Source organism: Caloenas nicobarica, chromosome 7 (assembly GCF_036013445.1).
Source record: "Caloenas nicobarica isolate bCalNic1 chromosome 7, bCalNic1.hap1, whole genome shotgun sequence".
Taxonomy (NCBI): Eukaryota; Metazoa; Chordata; class Aves; order Columbiformes; family Columbidae; genus Caloenas; species Caloenas nicobarica.
This window is the reverse complement of record NC_088251.1, coordinates 339,477-360,485: the sequence shown is the minus strand read 5'-3', so window position 1 is coordinate 360,485 and position 21,009 is coordinate 339,477. Positions and strand designations below refer to the sequence as shown.

The window sequence follows — 21,009 nt, the reverse complement described above, 5'->3', positions numbered from 1 at the left end:
GGGGTGCCATGGATGGGGACTGGGGTGTCCTGGCTGGGACTGGGGTGCCAGGGCTGGGACTGGGGTGTCCTGGCTGGGACTGGGGTGCCAGGGCTGGGACTGGGGTGTCCTGGCTGGGACTGGGGTGTCCTGGCTGGGACTGGGGTGCCCTGGCTGGGACTGAGGTGTCCTGGCTGGGACTGGGGTGCCAGGGCTGGGACTGGGGTGCCATGGATGGGGACTGGGGTGTCCTAGCTGGGACTGGGGTGCCAGGGCTGGGACTGGGGTGTCCTGGCTGGGACTGGGGTGCCAGGGCTGGGACTGGGGTGCCATGGATGGGGACTGAGGTGCCCTGGCTGGGACTGGGGTGCCAGGGCTGGGACTGGGGTGTCCTGGCTGGGACTGGGGTGCCAGGGCTGGGACTGGGGTGCCATGGATGGGGACTGGGGTGTCCTAGCTGGGACTGGGGTGCCAGGGCTGGGACTGGGGTGTCCTGGCTGGGACTGGGGTGCCAGGGCTGGGACTGGGGTGTCCTGGCTGGGACTGGGGTGTCCTGGCTGGGACTGGGGTGCCCTGGCTGGGACTGGGGTGTCCTGGCTGGGACTGGGGTGTCCTGGCTGGGACTGGGGTGCCAGGGCTGGGACTGGGGTGCCAGGGCTGGGACTGGGGTGTCCTGGCTGGGACTGGGGTGCCAGGGCTGGGACTGGGGTGCCATGGATGGGGACTGGGGTGTCCTAGCTGGGACTGGGGTGCCAGGGCTGGGACTGGGGTGTCCTGGCTGGGACTGGGGTGCCAGGGCTGGGACTGGGGTGTCCTGGCTGGGACTGGGGTGTCCTGGCTGGGACTGGGGTGCCCTGGCTGGGACTGGGGTGTCCTGGCTGGGACTGGGGTGTCCTGGCTGGGACTGGGGTGCCCTGGCTGGGACTGGGGTGTCCTGGCTGGGACTGGGGTGCCAGGGCTGGGACTGGGGTGCCCTGGCTGGGACTGGGGCCCCACGGCCGGCCCCGTGCCCTGACCCCAGCCCAGGCCCCTGCTGTGCATCAGACTCACTGTAACTTCACTTTATCAAGGAGAATCCTGACAATCACTTTCTCCCATCTGTGTTTCCCTCAGTGACGTGTCTGAGCAGTGCCCATGTGCAGAGACACAGGCACTTCTAACGTAGGGCTTGCTGCCTTTCCACAAAATTCAAAGTTGTGACCCCATATATTTTTCTTTATGTTTTTTAATTGGGGGCTTTGTAAGTGAGTTTAGGAAAGCTATTTTCAAGTACAACAATTGACTTTTACCTGTAGCCTGTTTGTGATTTTAAGACTTTTATCTAGTTTTAGTTCTCTAACAAAATACACTTTTCTCTACAAAAAATCTTTTGTAAACGTGCTGCTGTTTTTAAAATCCAGAGGCCAGAGTATAGCGAAAGTTTAGCTTGAGATAGTAGCGTTTTCTATTGCTAATGACAATTTCTTCAGTTAGCAACTGAATATCAGGTGGCAATGTTTTTATCTTATGTCAGGATTTTTTTTTTTCTGGCAGTGTGTCCTTGTTGCAGGACAGTTAACCTTGAGTCCTCTACAGGAGCGTCTCCTGCATTTTCTTATTTGCCTCCTCCATGTTATAAAAAAGCAAACCAAAGACCTAAAGGAGGCTGACTGGGTGCAGAGAAGCATCCTCATCAATTAAATGTGTGACAGTGTTTTCTGTTGGACGGACTCATATGTCAAGGAGATGTGCAGGACCTCATGTTTGTGCTTTTGACAAATCAGCAAAATCACATCTCTGGATGCGCTGCGTCTCATAAATAATGCAGCAGCCACCGAACCAAAACACTGCTGTGCCAGGAGGGTCTCTGTCGTTATGGGAGCAAAAGACAAAATGAAACCAGACCATCGTTTTGTTCTACGTGATGCTTCTTTTATACTTCTCAACAGGAGTTTATCTAGTGGCTGGCTGCTTCCCCCCCAGCTTCTGTTGAGTGCATTGGATGTATTTACAGGCTCATCAAATTCTCATTCAAAATTTATACATTGTTTATATTCCTTTATAAAGTCTGTTTACACTACTTTTTCCTTTCTCACTTGATTTTCCTTCACTCTCATTAACTGGAAGAAAACAGTATATTATATGATGGTTGGAGCCGGGAGGCAAACAGGGTTGTCCCTGTAAAGAAACTGTGTAAGCTGCAGGACAGGGAGGAATTCCAGCGGGCTGCCCTGAGCGGTTGTGGAAGCCTCTTGTGCAGGGGTTTTTAGGTGCGAGTTTTTATAGAAAATGGTTTATCGGCCATCGCCTAAATTTGGGACTGTCAAACCGTGGCAAGTGTTCTGGTGGAGGAGCAGAGCCCTGGGTGACAGCAGGGTTGTTGCCTTGTGTCTCAGGAGTGGTCCAGCTCTCACGCGTAGCGCGGGGCCGTGCCCGGGTGCCGGCTCCTGGCTGGTGGCCCCGCCGTGGACAGCACGTCCCGTCCCCGCTGCCCCCGGCTGCCGGGCTGCCACCCGGGCACGGCACCGGCCGCGTCCGACCCGCCTCTGCGCCGCGTGGCCCCTCCAGGTCTTCGTTTCGTTATTTTATTGCCCGAGACGCCGTGGCTGCCGCGAGCACCACGTTCGCTCCGTGGTGGCGCGTGTGGAGCGCCGTGCCGTCCGTGCCCGCTGCAGCCTCTGCGGACGGGATCCCTGAGCTCCGAGTCGGGGGACCCAGAGAACGGGCGATAGTAGTTGTCAGGCGTGGAGAGCTCGGGGCGCGTTTCCTCGTGTCCCACGGGGGCTGGAGGCCGAGGGCCGTTCAGCAGCCGCGCTGTGGTGCCGGTTCAGCCCCGTCCGCGCTGCACCGCGGGGCTCGTGCTGCAGAGCACCGTCCTGGAGTCAGACGCCTTCTTACAGTCCATAAGGGACTGAGGATTAAGATCTCGGAAGTCTTCAGAAAACAGGGACGTACTTGAGTATTTGTAAGGAAAAGCTACTAATATTTTGCTGCATATGGGTGGGCTGCGGTATGCTTGTAAAATTGATGTGCTGAGGTGGGAGTTTATAAGGTTTTCTGAATGCAGCAGAGATTACTTCTGTATTTACATGTTTTATGCTGTCATGGACTAATCATTAAAACTGTAACAGAATTCCATAGTTGGATTAGGTCACTGTTTTGAAAAAAATAAAGAGTAGTTGCTCAGGACTAGATGAGCAGAGGAGTTACAAGCCCCATCTAAACCCGAACTACGAACACATAGTATTTTGTTTTCAATATTAACTCAGATTTGTCATGTGCTGTTGCGGGCACTAAACTGTGGCAGAACATCAGTTCTGCCAGTGTCAGGAAACTCCACGTGTATTCACCCACTGCAGCCCCTCTGCTGGTTTCTGCGCGCGCTGTGTCTCGGGCGGGCGCGTGCTGAGCGGGTTGCGGGGCTGCGGGGACGGACACGCCGCCTGTCCTGTCGCTGCCCCTGCTGCCAAACGCTCCTGAACAGGCACAGCTGCCCAGCGCGCACGTTCCAGCCCCCTGTTGGGTCTGGGTGTCGCGCCTGCTCTGCACCCCGCGCAGGAGGGCGGCAAACCTGGCACTCAGCAGCTGGGCCGTGGCGTCCAAACGCCTTCGCTTTGCTCCGAAAGGCTGGGGAGCTGGGGCTCTGAGCTGGAGAAGAGGAGGCTGAGGGCTGACTCGTTCATGGGGATCAATATGTAAAGGGTGGGTGTCACAGGATGGAGCCAGGCTCTTCTGGGTGACAACCAACAGTAAGACAAGGGGTAATGGGTTCAAGCTGGAACACAGGAGGTTCCACTTAAATCTGAGAAGAAACTTGTTCCCGGTGAGGGTGCCAGAGCCTGGCCCAGGCTGCCCAGGGAGGCTGTGGAGTCTCCTTCTCTGCAGACATTCCAGCCCGCCTGGACACCTTCCTGTGGAACCTCATCTGGGTGTTCCTGCTCCGGCGGGGGATTGGGCTGGAGGAGCTTCCGAGGTCCCTTCCAGTCCCTGACATTCTGTGATTCTGTGAAAGTGAAGCAGAGATTGTCAGCCTTTTCTGAAAGAATTGTGGGGATGTGTTCAGCGCTTAGAAAGGTACTGGTCGGTATTACTAATTGCATCCATCCGTTCGGTGTTTCCAAAGGCACACCTGGTGATCGTGCCCTTGCCGTGTTCAGCCAGCTGCTGAGGATCTGCTTTATAATGGCTTACAAAACTTCAGAGAAGCAACGAAGGAAATGAATACTTTTATAGATCTTACAACATGTAAAAATCAGTAATTCTGTTTGTTAGTAATTTAATTTCTTCTGGTTTTTTGTTTTGTTTGTGAGGCGTTTTGGTTTTGTTTTAATTGGAAAGCGTGATACTTTTTTTAGTTAGCCAAAGTAGATGTTTTTATAATTTCTTATTGTTGTTTCTTACAGGCTCTAGGAAGTTTCTACTTTCTTCATGAATCCTTGAAAAACATCTACCAGTTTGATTTTAAAGGTAAGCAAAGGAATTAGAAGTTGTTAATTGGCTTTATACATCAAGGCGACTTTTGTGTCATCAACATAATTTCAGCAGTTTTTCCATGATGTGCAGATTTCTGTGTAATGCATGCGAGTCCGCTGATAACAGACATCACTTTTCTTAGCTTTTATAGACCTCTTAGAAAAAGTCAATGGGCCAGGCACAGGTTGAGCACGGTGCATTAATCATTCCCATGCAGATGGGCCTTTGGATCCATAGAGATCCCTGATGGTTTGAGACGAGCTCTGAATGGCCACAAGGTTCTTCCATGTAGATCAGATATAGGACCAAGACCTTATATGTCCAGCAGTGATGGTCATTTTGCAAAGCAGCTGAGGTAGATTTATGGCTTAAATTACCCTAGAGCAGTGCAGGTCAGTAGGAGGGTGTCATTGTTTTTAACCCACATTGATCCATCGGGTCGGAGGTCTTGCTAAATCTCAGAAGTTTAAAAGTAACACTAGGCAATGCACATTAAATATTAGAAATATCATAGAAAATTATTGAATGCTTCCTACAGTCTGTAGAGAAAAGATTACATAAAATTTATATTATTTCAGTTGAGAAGTGTCTGTATATTAAATAAAAAAATTTCGGAGCTTCATTTAGCTTACTGGGCTGAACCACATTAGTACTACATCTAACATCCCATTAATTTGAGACACTGTTCAAATGGTGGTAACTACGGAGTGAACTAATTGTCTTAATTATATAGATTCATTATTTTTGTCCTCAGTAGAGACAGATCCTCTCTGCTCATGTAATTGAGGGTACAGGGTCTTCCTTCCCTGAAATATGTGAATGGTTGTTCCACACATATAGCAATTCCAGATTCAGCCAGCGTAAGTCCTGCTGTCATCATCAGTTTCAGTGCTGAAGGAAAATTTTAGCTACAATGTCGGAGGTAGTTCGGAGTAGATTTTGTTTCTGAGAGACTGTACTGGAAACCTCAATAGTGATGTAGGGACTGGATGAGAGGTCACGTCTAGTCTGTCTCCCGAGCTAGAGGGGTTGTGCACACACTGGTAACGGTAGCACAGGGTGTTTCCGAAAGATGGGCCCAAATTGAAGTCACCACCACTTGGAATCAGGTCCCTGTTTCGAAACCGTGCGTTGCCGGGTGAGCTGCGCGCGGGCTGGCGGTGCCGCAGGAGCGGGCGCTGCGCTGAGCTCGGGCGCGCGGCGTCGCCGGCCTGGCGAGCAGCCGCGCTCCAGCTCTTCGTTCCCTTTGCCGTGCGAGTGGCTTGAGTGTCAGTGACGTGCAGACGAACGTGCACAGCGAGCTGCCGGCCCCAGCTCCCTCGCAGAGCACTGGGGAGCAGCCGCGTCGCTCCAGCTCCAGCTCCAGCTCCTTCCGCTGCCCCGAGGCCAGAGCTCTGTGTCCCGCGCCAGCGGCAGGCACAGCTGGCTTAGGAGAGGAGGGGCTTTCTGAGCTTATTCATCGTTGATTAACAGCTTATTCACTGCCGGACAGCTTCTAAAAGAAAATACAAGGATTGTTAAAAGTGAGAAAATGGAAGGAAAAAGTGTAGAGGAAAATAATTAATATGAAAGAAAGAAACAGATATTTCTTCCAGAAAATAAACACCGTAAGTGTTCAGTGCTTTGTTTTCCTTGGGAAAACCTTGCCAAGCCAGATGACGTGTGAACCATGCACATAAAGATGTGTTTGGCCCAGTCATCACTTGGAAAGAAAAAACTCTGAATGAAATCTCAAGGAAAGCAGGTGCTGTATTGAATCGGTGTTGTAAGTCACCTGCTGTTCTCTTAATGCAGAGCAGAATCAGCCTCCGGCTGTAGGGTTTGTGAAATATGAGCCTGCAGGCTCCCATCTTTCAGGGGAAATGCAGAACTTGCCTCTTCTCTCATGACTATTGACATTTTCACAGTGTATTAAGCTCTTAAATCAGAGGAAAAATCCAAATGGATACAAACGTTCTCTGCACAAAAATCATTATGAAATTCTGGTTCTACTCAAAAGCATGCAAAAAATAGATGTTTATGTACAATTCAATATTCCCATAATGTTACTGTATCTTTTCAAAATTCGCCGCACAGTTGGATGTGACTGAATACAGTCTTTGGATTGTCTCTGTTTTTCAGTTCTCAGAAGGAGGTGTTTGAGATTTAACATGAGAACAATTTTCTCCTGCAGCCTCGTGTGTCGTTTGCCACCGCACGGGAGGCGTTGCGCTGGCTTCGCAGTGGCCGGAGGCGCCGGGGTTCCCTGCCCGCGGCAGCCGCGGCTGCGTGCTCCCAGGGGCCGTCCCCAGCGCCGGCCGCGGGACGCTTCACTCTGGCACTTGGGTCTGCAAAAAGAGCCTCGTTTTCTCTGGTGTTAAATCAAAAAAGTGTAGAAGTGTTTTTACTTGAAGATACGCAAGCGGGCGTGCTTCTTTCCTCGGCACTTGCTGCGTCTCGCAGCCGAGTGAGGAGCCGCTGGGCGATGCTCAGCACCGCGGCCCGCGAGCCGACGCGGAGCGGCCCGGCCGTGCGGACCGGCGTTCCTGATCTCGCCGGCACGGGGGTATTTCTGCTGACACTGTTAAACTCACTGAAACAGGCACATCCATCCATGATCTGCTCACAACGATGCCACATTAGTTTATCAGGATATTTGTTTAGTCTTCATGTGGGAGCCAGATCGCAAAGTGATTGGCACATAAAGAATAATAACTTTTTTCCCCCCCTGAAGATATATTGCTACATTACAGTAAATGCTTCCTCAGATTACATAAAATATTTTACCTAGACAACTTAACATGACAAGTTTTTGTATTGCTTGGTACTTTCACCAGATATCCAGTAGAACTGGGCAGTTCACGGCTCTTGATGGTAGTTGGTTTGTATTTTTTCTCTTACGCATTCCTAGTCAAAGCTCAGTCCAGTGGGTAGTTCCAGCCCAGCGGTGGCTGTGAAACAGCTGCCCCAGTCCCTGTGCTGGAAGAGTTTGGTAGTTAAGTCAGGTTCTCGCCTTTAGAGATGTGAATACATTGTCCTGATCAGGAGAGAGACCAAGGACGAAGTGGGTCAAGAAGGAGAACCTCTTGTTCACGAGCTGTGTGGATCCATAGGTTGATTGCTAAGGGTGAAAGGTCTGGGCTGTTTCTATGTGATGTAACCGTTCATTAGAGACTTGGGAAAGTGATGTGCTTCACCGCTGTCTCCTCTACAAAGACAGCACCCGTCCCAGCTTTAGGTTCACTGTCAGCCTGGCGTGCTGGTGGTCTGAAGGAGGTGGGCGTCTGCAGGGTCAGGGCAGCCGATGTGGGGTTCCAGTGGACAGAGTCCGGTTCATCTTCTGCACATCCCCAGAACAAGGTTTGAAAAAATCTGATCAGGAGAACTGATGCAGAAGGTCTAGTGTCAGTGAAGGCCATTCAAAAATAAGACCCTTTTTTTTACTCTAAGGGTTTTCAAGTGACTATACAAATAATGCTGAGTTGATTGAGCTACATGCATAAGCACAGACCATTTCAGGAAGAAATAAGGAAGAAAAGAATGCCATTTTGTCCTGAGATCTGATTTTTGGGTTTTTAGTCATTTTCAGTCACTTAACTGATTAAGGACCACCCAACAGAGGCTGGGTGATTTGTGCTACCGACCACCGTGCTGGATGGGGCTGGCACATGGGCTTCTTGTCAGAACTGCACGTCGTGGCACGTGTGCTGCACCAGCCCCCGTCCTGCCCGCGCGGGACCCGTCCTGCCTGCCCAGCCCCTGTCCTGCCCGCCTGGGACCCGTCCTGCCCGCCCGGGACCTGTCCTGCCCGCCCGGGACCTGTCCTGCCCGCCCGGGACCTGTCCTGCCCGCCCAGCCCCTGTCCTGCCCGCCCGGGACCCGTCCTGCCCGCCCGGGACCTGTCCTGCCGGCCCGGGACCTGTCCTGCCCGCCCAGCCCCTGTCCTGCCCGCCCAGCCCCCGTCCTGCCCGCCCAGCCCCTGTCCTGCCCGCCCAGCCCCTGTCCTGCCCGCCCGGGACCCGTCCTGCCCGCCCAGGACCTGTCCTGCCGGCCCGGGACCCGTCCTGCCCGCCCAGCCCCTGTCCTGCCCGCCCAGCCCCTGTCCTGCCCGCCCGGGACCCGTCCTGCCCGCCCGGGACCTGTCCTGCCCGCCCGGGACCTGTCCTGCCCGCCCGGGACCCGTCCTGCCCGCCCGGGACCTGTCCTGCCCGCCCGGGACCTGTCCTGCCCGCCCGGGTCCCATCCTGCCCGCCCGGGACCCGTCCTGCCCGCCCAGCCCCTGTCCTGCCCGCCTGGGACCCGTCCTGCCCGCCCGGGACCTGTCCTGCCCGCCCAGCCCCTGTCCTGCCCGCCTGGGACCCGTCCTGCCCGCCCGGGACCCGTCCTGCCCGCCCAGCCCCTGTCCTGCCCGCCTGGGACCCGTCCTGCCCGCCCGGGACCCGTCCTGCCCGCCCAGCCCCTGTCCTGCCCGCCCAGCCCCTGTCCTGCCCGCCCGGGACCCGTCCTGCCCGCCCAGCCCCTGTCCTGCCCGCCCAGCCCCTGTCCTGCCCGCCTGGGACCCGTCCTGCCCGCCCGGGACCTGTCCTGCCCGCCCGGGACCTGTCCTGCCCGCCCAGCCCCTGTCCTGCCCGCCCGGGACCCGTCCTGCCCGCCCAGCCCCTGTCCTGCCCGCCCGGGACCTGTCCTGCCCGCCCAGCCCCTGTCCTGCCCGCCCAGCCCCTGTCCCCAGACACGCAGAGGCCCAGGGGACGCCCTGGGGTGGCACCTCTGCGGCAGCTGCACCTGGGGAGCCCGGGAGACGGGACCCGGCAGCTGCACAGCTCTCCTCTCTCAGGCTCGCTCGTGTGCGAGTTCAGTTGGACTTGTAGGTATTTAAACAGTTACGATATTCAGTCTTTTCTAGGACCTTGCTCCAGTCTGAGAATCTGGCACAGTAAGTTGCCCAGCAAAATAATGTGTTAAGTAGAAAAGGAACTTCCTCATTTTATCAGGTTGTGCAGTGCTGTTCCTGAATTCCACTGACTGTCCCCGTTTCTGGTTTAGGACATAACACAGAGAAATTTCTCATTTTCCTGTTCTAGACCGCTCAGTAAACCGCTTGGTTTTGGTTCGGTGTATTCTCTGCTACTCTCACGTCCCTGAGGGAAAACGTTTAGTCTCTTCATATAAAAACATTTTTCACATTTCTTTTTTTTTGTCTCAGGGCATTGTAGTATTTGGATGACTTTGGTGGATGACTTGAGGATGTAACCTTGCGTTGCAGAAGCAGTTGTTAATTAGGAACCAGTCTGCCTCAGCTCAGTTCCACAGCAGGAGTGGGCTGCTCCGCTGTGGTCGACTCATCTGGCGTTAGGAGTTCGACCAGCATCGCTGGGTCGGTTCAGGGTGACAAAAACCAGCCCCCACTGACACAGGTAGCCCAGCAGGCAGCTTAAGTGTGGCCAAACACTGAACTGATGGCGACTGTCAATATGTTTGATGTGTAAAAGATGTGATGACCAGTGTGTTACAGGTGTGTATCAGTTGATGCGTAGGTAGGTAGACTTAAAATCTGAAAAAAAGAGTTGCTAGATAAAACATACAGATAATCTCCACTCGTAAGTAACATTTTTCACCTTAATGTGTTTTGTATTAATTATTTTTCCTGTTAATTGTCCAGCATAGGTTGCCAGACACTGGCTGAGGACACAAACAGGCATCTCCAGGCAGAACCATGCCAGATGTACAGAGACCTGGGTCATCATTAGAGCTCCAACGCTGTCAGTGCTCTGGGTAGTAACAGCACCAGTACCCAGCGCTGTCTGATACAAACCAGTGCGCTTGTCCACGGCGGAGCGGTCTCTGTTTTCCCCCAGAAGAGCTCCGTGCTGCACATTTTTGCTGAGACCCAATCGCCAACTGTGCAGATGCCTCTGCTTTGCCAAAAAGGGCTGTGAGTTGCTTGTGATGTTAAAGATACGTGTGTTAATTTTGGTTTATATCTCTTCCTAGCTAAGAAGTATAAAAAAGTTACTGGGAAAGAAATCTACTCAGACACTTTAGAAAGCACGCCGATGCTGGAGAAAGAGAAGTTTCCACAGGATTATTTCCCTGAGGTATGTACAGTCACGTGGAGCATTCCCAAACACCAGGTTTGACTCTGATTTGCTCTGACTACTTTGAGTAGCTACTCTCAGTAATGTAAATAAGGTCAGAATTGAGTCTTGGGGTTTTGTTTGTTTGTCAGTTTCTTGTTGCCTATAATATATGTTCTCAATCATTGCATGGATTTACCACATTCAAATGGAGTCCTTTGTATAGTAGGAAATCCTTGTGAAGGATGGAGACAGTGATGAAAAGACTTGTTTGTGCATTTAAAACCCAAGGAGCAGCACACGCTGCCGCCCGCAGGTCTGCTGCAGGGCGCCCCGCTCCTCGCAGGGCACGCGCTGCCCTCGCTCGCTTTTTGTTGGTCTGTTTAGAACCAGGGAGTGCTGCGTGTTTGGAGGTGAAGGTCTTGTCAAACCCAGGAACACCAGCACAGCTGAGGGGTTTCTTCTGCTGACGTGCAATCGCATGTGCACATGCAATCTTTGCCTGCAGTTCTCTTCTTTGCAGTTGAATTTACTCATTTTTAACTTCTTAAGAACATCTAGAACATGGGTGTTTAATGGTTAGTGTTTGCCAAGAGAATAAATTTGTTGAATTCCTGTAACTTTTGTGGATCCAACAGGCATGTTACTGCTTTAATATAAGGAGGAACTAAATAAAGTTTGAAAATTAATGTAGAATTTGTAAATATACACACTTAGAGATATTTACATTGCATTGGTTGATGAGATGTGGGTTATTCTTTTTTCTTTACTTTGATACTAAATTATTTGGTTTTATATGCTGTATCTCTCTACTGGAAGGAAACTGCCTTTGGCATAATTTTACTAGTTTTTACCTGTGAATAGATGTCTTAAATACTTCTTAGAAGTGAAGTGTTCTGTTATTTGGAAGGAACTTCAGGCAGTTACTCAGGTGTTTATTTTTCTCCTCCATCAGCAGTACACTGTAGCAGCAGGGTGACTGCAGCCCAAGCAGCAAACAAGCGGTGCTGCTGGGCGGTGTGGTTGTGAAGGAGAGCGCTGGGCAGCAGCGTGGGCGCGGGTAGCACAGCCAGCAGCAACAGGCCAAATTATGGACTGTTCACCGATACCCAGGGACGATGATTTCCATTGTTGTTTCATTGTGAGACTGGCAAATGTGTAACTTGTTCAGCATTGTTTGTTACTGCCTCTTACGTGAACAATTCTTCGCCATCTCCTGGAGAACCCAAGCCGGTTTGCAGCCCAGGGATTGTGTTCGTGTCCGGGGGTGCTCGGCAATCAGCTGTTCCCTCGCCTGGTTTCGGAGCAAGAGCTTCTCCATTCATTGCGCGCTGCGGCCCTGTGTTAGGGACAGGACTCGTGGGTCCAGAACCCAGAAAGCAGCCCAAGACCTTCGGAGGATCTGATGCCTTCACCCTGTTCCATTTGTTACGTTACCTTAAATGATTTTTCTAAGGAGAAGCACCGTGTTCTGGTATTGTCAGAGATACTCTTTGCCTGCAGGAAGAATCAACAGGAGAGGAGAAAATCCACAAACTCTCACATTTAAGATAGGAACAAGTCCCTGAAGCACCTTGAGAGTTTAATTCTGTTCCCGCACAGCACAGTTCGTGGTGATGGTGTTGCAGCAAGACTCCCAGAGCAGGCTGGGGATTCACCGTTTGATTTCACGGCTCTGCAGGAATGCAGACGACAGCAGCACTGGTATTTTCTGTGACTTTCCGTGCTCATTTGGCCTGCAAGCTAGCATAGGCCAAGCCAGCATATTTTTCATGTGTATTGAAAAGTTAGAAAATAATTGTGATGATGTTTACACTAGGCAGTTTTTCATTTTATACTGAAGACCAAAGAGTCTCGAGCACACGTAGGTCACAGGAACATCAAAGAACCAACGCTGGCATAGTTTTGGTTCTCACATACATGTTTCTGTTTTTAAAGCTAAAATTAATCTTGTTGTCACCTATTTTCTTTCTAGACGAGTGTTGGTGATAAAAGTGCTAATTTAAAGACCACAAAATAATGAGTATTTTGAAAATGTGAGTTGACACAGCAGAATGCACAAGCAGCATCTCTGTCCAAACACTCCGTTTACATGCTCTTACGTTTTAGCCAGACTTCTCATATCACATCTACAATGTTTTGTGTGAGAAATGGGTTAAGACTGATTCCTTTTCTTTTTATTACTGCTGCTTAAGGATGATCTAAAAGTAATTACAATGATTGAGGCATAATGCAATTCAAAATAATTACAGCCCACTGCATATAAAACTAACAAAACTTTCTGTCGTGATTTATGGGTCCTCTTGGCTGGGCATAAGACTCAAATGATGCCTCTGGGAGCAACACTCCAGATAATGTTAGCCCATTTAAAAAAAAGCAGATTTGTGTAGTCTATCAGGCCTGAGTAATTTTTTTTTTTCCCCCATAGTGAGAAATTGGTTGTTATCATAGATCACAGATACTGCTCAAAGCTCTTATGAAAGATGAATTAATTTCACTAATGCTTTAATGCAAACCTTTCATGGGGAAGGCTGTATGGTGATAACCTTACTGCAGTCTCTCCTTTCTCAATGATGATTTATGTTGTCTTTTAGTAGATGAAACTGCCTGTATTCACAATCCATCTGCTGCTAAAGGAATCCTATTAACAGAGGATCTGAGAAGAGACTTAATACTGTAAGGTGAAAGATGTGGTATCCCCTTTCTGGGACATGAAGGAGGGATTTTTTTTCCTATTCTAAAATGTAGATCCCTCTCTGAGAGCGTGCGGATGATCTATATCATCTCTGCCGGTTTTTATGCTGGCTTACAGATGGTGGATCAGCTAGTGACTATCTGTTAAAGTCAAAATAAAGATTGTTGGTTTGAAATCTGCGATAGGAAACAGTTTTCTCATTCCTCCTTCAATATAGGTCTTCCTTACGTTCTGTTTCCAAAAGTTTCTTCTTTCCAGATACTGTATTTGGAAAAATTAAAGCACATCAATGATCCACTGCTGCTTGTGTTGCTGTTTTGAGTCATGTGCTCCAACAGTAATACAATTTGGATGCATAGATAAGTCCTAAAGAAAATCTTAATTGGAAGAGAACCTGGTCAAATGCTGTGTTAGACCAGAGCAGCAAATACACTGCAAGATCTGGGTTTGGATTTTGTCATTTTGGGACAGGTCACGTAACCTTGTCATTGGCAGATCTGGGTCATGTTATCGCTGTGCTGCTATTACATTAATAGTATAAATTTTATTTATTGTAATTATCTACCTTTAATGACTATTTTGTGAAATTTTGTAATGACTCTTTGCATCCTCAGAAAAAGTGAAATGAGCTACAGAATTACTATGATATCTTGGGTTGGGCTTATAAAATTTAGATCCATTGTTTATGCTCCTGTCAACCCTAAATCGGGCTGTTCCAAAGAAAGGAATTCTTACAGACCTGGTGCCTCCACGGGCCGTGTGCCAGCCCTGACTTACAGCTTCCTCACAAATAAATGCTGCACTTGCTCTTCCTTTCACAAGTTGCATCGCCATTATATTTCTGTCTTCTGAAATAACTTTAGTGAAGACATGATGTACTCTCCTGGTTGGCATGTGCCCCATGGTTTTGTACGTGAAAATAAGTGGAGCAAGTGTAAGTTTTATCACATATTTCTTGTATTTGCTTACATCATACACAGACACTTAAATGTGGTCTGCTGATATATATATTCTTACTAAATTCTTTATACTGCTAAATAAAGGATAATAAAAGCACTATGCCAAAGAGCAAATGATCAGTTAAATTATTACACTACATAACAGACTTTGTCATTAGGTAGATTGACTTCATATCCTTAAGCTCTCACCATACATTTTTTGATGAGTGCCATAGATACTTTGATTTTCAGACTTTTAAATTTATGTAACGACTTTTAAAAATCTTTAGCAGTAAAAATATGATTGATAGTGCTGTTACAATGTTTCATAGTGTTCGAAGGCTGAATTGGGCTTGATTGGGCTCCATATACCGCATATCGTTCTGAAATGCAGCAAAATTAGAAAGGTGCTTTGAACAGTTTGTACATGAACTCCTAAAAACGCAAGAGCATAAATCCTTTAATTCTGTAAACTGATCTCAGGAAAGGAACTACATTCTGCGTGGCTTGATGGGAAATTGTCATAATGTGCGTCCCCTTTCCCGGGTTGTGAGCAGTGGGGCCGGAGCTGCTGCTGTCGGGGGGCGCGGAGCATCGCCCGGCGCCCCCGGTTCCGTGCGGATCGCCCGTCAGCCCCGAACCGGCTGCTCCTCTCGGGGCTGCAATTACACCGCAGTCATGGCCACGTTCATATGTCTTCATGCCCCTGCTTTGTATGGCAGAATAAACCCTTGCTGGGTCACTATTTAATTTGATATGGTCCCTCTCAGTAAAATGATGGAGAAAAGATGAATTAAGGCTCTGTGCTAGTCATTATCAATCATGGTTTGTGTGCATTACTTATTGCTCACAGTGCTTTTTGACATTAGCCCTCTATAACCTCTCTCTTCATGTTAATGTTGTCTGGAGGTCCTTTTACCCGATGTAGCAGAGGTTATTTATGTAGGTGGTGTTTCTGGGGGGTTTTAAAAGGTCAGCACGATCTCTTGAGAGACTCTATTCACAAAGAAAAGGCTAGTGGAATGTAACTACAGGTTTTCAAATTGTGATTTTTTGGTTTATATTTTTGTAAGGACTTCTAATAGAGAGGTGTCAGAATTCCAGTTACACTTATTAAAGTAAATATTGGGCAAAATAGCCTCTAATACATACTGCTGCCCTTAAAACCAATGTTTGCAGTGTATGCGTGAGGAAATTCCAAGCTACTATAAGAAATTCCTGTGTTTTACCATGTCATGAAATACAAACCGTGTTGCAAATACCTTTTAATTGGCTCATATCAGTGTAAGCTTGCATGAAGCAGAATACAGAGCAGAGCCGAGGGCTGGGCACACTTCTCATGGCGTTGCTTGTGCTGGTGAGGCCGTCGGTGATGGAACCTCAGTGAAGTCCTGTGGGGCGGCTGCCGGAGAACCTGGGGAAGCGGGTGGTGGTGGCAGCGGGACGCAGGGGCTTGTACCCGTGTTCGCGGTCGCTGTGTGATCCCGGGCAGCAGGCAGGGCACACACAGGACAAAGGGAGCTGGCTGGTGGCTTCGCCAGGCTTGTCACTGCCATCGGGAAAGGGAGAGGTTGCTGAGGCTGGAAACACCAATGTCACAGCTGCTTTCTAGAGGGCCAGGAAGGAGCGTCCCCGGCATGTCCTCCGTGGTGGGAAGGTGACGGAGCAGATCCGCCAGCAGGGGCAGGGGCAGGGCTGCGATGTCCCACATGAGGTCCCCAGCAGGGCCTGGGGTGCAGTGTCTGGTGTCTGTGGAGCCAAGTGTGACGTGTGTCCTGGGTGGGTGCAGGATGAGGTGGCTGCAACCTGGCCAGGCACCAGGCTCACGGTGTGCTGAGCAAAGTCCCACTGGCAGCGGGTTCTGGTGGCGTCCTGGTCAGCCTGGGAGAGGATTTCACCAGGAGGTTAGACAAGAGAAGAGAGGCCCTGTAGGTTGTGGGATCACTGGCCTTGGAGATGCTCAAAACCCAACGGGTTGTGGCTCTGGGCAACGTGATCCACTTGGCCCTGTTGTAACGCTGCGTCTTTGGAAGTACCTGTTATGTTGTCAAAGAGGAAAATAGCAAATGAAAAATGACAGCTTGATTGAAGACATTATCTTGGGCCACATCATAGGCTTGGACTATTTGATTTTCAGCTGTATGTATTGTTCTTCAGTGATTAAAAGTTCAATGTAGTTATTTTTAAGAATGAAATGACAGAGCTCTCCTTTTTTGATTGAGATTAGATTTAAGCCAATTTTGAATGCTTTTAGCATTTAACTTTTTTCATTGTTTTGCTTTTGAATAAATGTTGACATTTTGCCAAATCTCAGCTTGTAACTGTGCTGTCACAATCATCACAGAAACTGTGAACAGCAGAGACCATACTGGGTTATGAGATGTGTAGTTTGGGCAGGAGAGCTGGGCTGAGGAAGATGCGGTGAGCTGGTGAACTGGTGTGCTGGTTGCAGGTGTGCTGGTTGCAGGGTGCAGGTGTGCTGGGTGCAGGTGTGCTGGGTGCAGGTGTGCTGGTTGCTGGGTGCAGGTGTGCTGGTTGCTGGTGTGCAGGTGTGCTGGTTGCAGGTGTGCTGGTTGCAGGTGTGCTGGTTGGAGGGTACAGGTGTGCTGGGTGCAGGTGTGCTGGGTGCAGGTGTGCTGGGTGCAGGTGTGCTGGTTGCTGGGTGCAGGTGTGCTGGTTGCTGGTGTGCAGGTGTGCTGGTTGCAGGTGTGCTGGTTGCAGGTGTGCTGGTTGGAGGGTACAGGTGTGCTGGGTGCAGGTGTGCTGGGTGCAGGTGTGCTGGTTGCTGGGTGCAGGTGTGCTGGTTGCTGGGTGCTGGTGTGCTGGGTGCAGGTGTGCTGGTGTGCTGGTGTGCTGGGTGCAGGTATGCTGGTTGCTGGGTGCAGGTGTGCTGGTTGCTGGGTGCAGGTGTGCTGGTAGCTGGGGAACTGGTGTGCTGGTTGCTGGGGAACTGGTGTGCTGGTTGCTGGTTGCAGGTGTGCTGGTTGCAGGTGTGCTGGGTGCAGGTGTGCTGGGTGCAGGCGTGCTGGTAGCTGGTGAACTGGTGTGCTGGTTGCTGGGGAACTGGTGTGCTGGTTGCTGGGTGCAGGTGTGCTGGTTGCAGGGTGCAGGTGTGCTGGGTGCAGGTGTGCTGGTTGCAGGGTGCAGGTGTGCTGGGTGCAGGTGTGCAGGTGTGCTGGTTGCTGGGTGCAGGTGTGCTGGGTGCAGGTGTGCTGGTTGCTGGGTGCAGGTGTGCAGGTGTGCTGGGTGCAGGTGTGCTGGGTGCAGGTGTGCTGGGTGCAGGTGTGCTGGTTGCTGGGTGCAGGTGTGCTGGGTGCAGGTGTGCTGGTTGCTGGGTGCAGGTGTGCTGGTTGCTGGGTGCAGGTGTGCTGGGTGCAGGTGTGCTGGTTGCTGGGTGCAGGTGTGCTGGTTGCAGGTGTGCTGGTTGCTGGTATGCACGTGTGCTGGTGTGCTGGTGTGCTGGTTGCTGGGTGCAGGTGTGCTGGGTGCAGGTGTGCTGGGTGCAGGTGTGCTGGTTGCTGGGTGCAGGTGTGCTGGGTGCAGGTGTGCTGGGTGCAGGTGTGCTGGTTGCTGGGTGCAGGTGTGCTGGGTGCAGGTGTGCTGGGTGCAGGTGTGCTGGATGCTGGGTGCAGGTGTGCTGGATGCTGGTGTGCTGGATGCTGGTGTGCTGGGTGCAGGTGTGCTGGGTGCAGGTGTGCTGGTTGCTGGGTGCAGGTGTGCTGGGTGCAGGTGTGCTGGGTGCAGGTGTGCTGGTTGCTGGTGTGCTGGTTGCTAGCCCGCCAGCCATGCCCTGGCTGACCACAGAAACTAGCCCGCTGAGGTTTGGCAAGGCACCTCACTGTCTGAGCATGATTTGGGACTTCACAATTTGGTGAGGACTGTCTGCTCCCAGAGAGCTGGATAAATACACCTGGAAGGTCTCTCTGGGCTGAGGCTCAGGGGACCAACAGCCCTGACCGGGGTGCTCTGCTGGGGGGACACCTGATTCGCAACAAGGAGTTCCAGTCTTTGCTGCAGAATCATTGGCATCATTATTTAAGCCTGTCTAGTGCAATATTCATTACCAGAGAACATTAGCCTACCCCACATGCATTGTTAACAGTGTACAAATAGGATGCAGAATCATGTCTTTTTGTGGGAGGTTGTGATTTATGGCAGCAGCTTAGGAGTGGTGCTGAAAAAAATCTTTTTGCTGTATCAGAAGTGCCATACGTTGGCATGAGCTGATTTGTGGCTTCCTCACGGACATTGCAGTTTTGATAAATGTAATGTTTTATCATTATTTAAATTCCCTTTAACTTTTATAGAAATATTGGGTGGGTTGGCTCAGCAAGAGAAATAGCTTTTTAGCACATCTCATTCATTTTAATTTGATGTAAATCTCTGATGACATTTTACAGTTCAGGTAAAATTACAAAGAAGCCGAGACATTCGTGCATAGGCAGCAAGAATCTGGTGGTTTAAGCTAAGCATAAATACAGTTGTAAAGCTTTCCTAATTGGTTATCTTTCATCTATAAGCAACTACCAGGGCTTATATTAGCTTCACACCTAAGTTTATAACTGCTGCAGGACCAAAAATATAAAGAATTCCAGGATTTTAAAAAGACACAAGATATGTTTTCAAGGTACCTCAGTTGGTGTGTAGTGCTTATTAGTTACAGTGTATGGATGAACTTTGTTTTACTTTGTTCTCTGTATAAGTTCGTTTCACTTTCACGGTAATCCTTTACTTAAGGTGACCGATTTTTATTTGTTTATTTTTCAGTGCAAGTGGTCCAGAAAAGGTTTCATTCGAACAAGATGGTGTATTACTGATTGGTAAGTTGCATCTTTAAGTTATTTCTCATTATGTCTATATTATGTATGGGTTTGTTGACAACTGTTTTAAATAAGGTATTCATATATACACATTGGTCTATTCATAGAACAGATTGGTTGCAAAACATTTCTTTTGCTTTATTATTTGTTGAGCATGTAATGCTCAGTAAGTTGTAATGATGCCTGGCAAAATGTTATCCTAATATCCATATTACATATGGATATATGTATGTGGAATTAGCATGGGATAATTCAGGTCCTAAGCAATCCAACATGATCACAGAAGTTGGGTGTCAGTGACCAGGAGTCCCCATGCAGAGGTGCAGGTGTCCCCAAAGCTGCTCAGTCCCCGCGCAGAGGTGCAGGTGTCCCCAGAGCTGCTCAGTCCCCATGCGGAGGTGCAGGTGTCCCCAGAGCTGCTCAGTCCCCGTGCAGAGGTGCGGGTGTCCCCAAAGCTGCTCCCGCAGGATGGGCACCCGTGCCCAGGAATGTGCCGCCCAACCCTGGGACTGCTGGGGAAGGAGATTCTTCTCCATCAACTCCATGAGCCAGACTTAAACCCCGGTCCAGTTGCCCCTGAAGTCAGTGGAGGGACCCTACCTTTAAGGAATACAGCTCTTTCAAACTGGTTCCTACTATATTACTTTTACTGGAACAGACTTTTCGTGTGTGCTGTTCAGGTGAGGATTGCCCTATAAAGCCGAGCACGGCCCTGCTCTGTGCAGGCTGTGGTGCTCACCCCAGAACAGAGCAGAGCAGGGCAGAACAGAACAGAGCAGGGCAGGGCAAGGCAGAACTGAGCAGGGCAGGTCAGAACAGAACAGAGCAGGGCAGAGCGGAGCAGAACAGAACAGAGGAGAACCGAGCAGGGCAGAGCAGAACAGAACAGGGCAGAGCAGAACAGAACAGAGGAGAACCGAGCAGGGCAGAGCAGAACAGAACAGAGGAGAACCGAGCAGGGCAGAGCAGAACAGAACAGAGGAGAACCGAGCAGGGCAGAGCAGAACCGAGCAGGGCAGAGCAGAACAGAACAGAGGAGAACCGAGCAGGGCAGAACAGAACTGAGCAGGGCAGGTCAGAACAGAACAGAGCAGGGCAGGGCAGAGCAGAGCGGCGGCAGTGAGCGCGCAGGGGGTTGCTGAGGGCAGCACAGCCCTGTCCGTGTGCTGGGGGCACGTCGCATCCACACAGACCTGGGATGCGCAGGGGCACCTGGCTGGTGGCAAAGCAGAGGGTTCCTCATAAGTTGTACTGTGAAAATCTACAGAAGAAACCAACATTTTTTGCTCTCGGGATCATCCAGCAGCCTCAAGAGGTGTGGGCTGAGGGGAGCAGACAACTGTGTGAAAACAGAAGTTGTTGCTCACCAGGTCTTTGGAGAAAACGCTGCTAACTGTTGACTAGAGGTGTCTCTCCTGGCTGGAGCTATTTACTGTCTGGATTTGAAAATGCTGTCTTTAAAAACAGTAATAGTAGTGATAGCAGTAGAATATGTTGAGGGGAGCAGCTGGTTGTGCAAAATGCTGCACCTGAGAGAGCCTGAAAATGGTCCTTGTGTTAACCCAAGGAGAGCTCTGTAAAAAAATGGGTCAGACTTCTCTGGTCCTACCTGGAAATCTCACCATAATTTTACCATTTAGTGAGAGTTTTGGTCTTCACTCTTACTGACGTTATAGTCACCTAAGTGTATCTGAATGTTCAACATTTTTCTCTTCCTGCTGTGGTCGTTTCACGTCTTAAAATTGTAAGTTTGGTTTTAAAGCCTGATGATTGTTCACACAGACTGACTTTAGAGTGCTGAACAGTGTTCTTGCTTGTTTGTTGAGCTTGTTTGTTAGATGAGGCAAACAGTTTGTGGAAAACAAAAAAGCAGTGGGTTTTCCCCTTTTACAAGTTTCTGACCCAGAAATCAGACAGGCAGCTGGGGGATAATGTACGTTCTTGTTAGTTGTTCCAGATCCGTATGACGTGCTGTGTGATTCCAGCAGCCGAGCTGCAGCAGTGGGTGTTCAGCACCAATTGCTAATCTGGCCTTTCCTCTTCTGTCATGACTTTTCCAGGTTCTGTCTCTC

The 21,009-nt window shown here is 50.1% G+C and overlaps 1 protein-coding gene across 1 annotated transcript in view; it reads left to right on the top strand.

Moving 5' to 3' along the window:
- The window catches only part of INPP5A (inositol polyphosphate-5-phosphatase A), a 221,777-nt gene that overhangs the window by 111,585 nt on the left and 89,183 nt on the right, over positions 1-21,009 (top strand). The window contains exons 5-7 of the mRNA XM_065638815.1: positions 4,362-4,425; positions 10,402-10,505; positions 18,885-18,937. Coding sequence (XP_065494887.1) covers positions 4,362-4,425; positions 10,402-10,505; positions 18,885-18,937 — 221 coding nt within the window. The remainder of the gene's footprint in view (positions 1-4,361; positions 4,426-10,401; positions 10,506-18,884; positions 18,938-21,009) is intronic.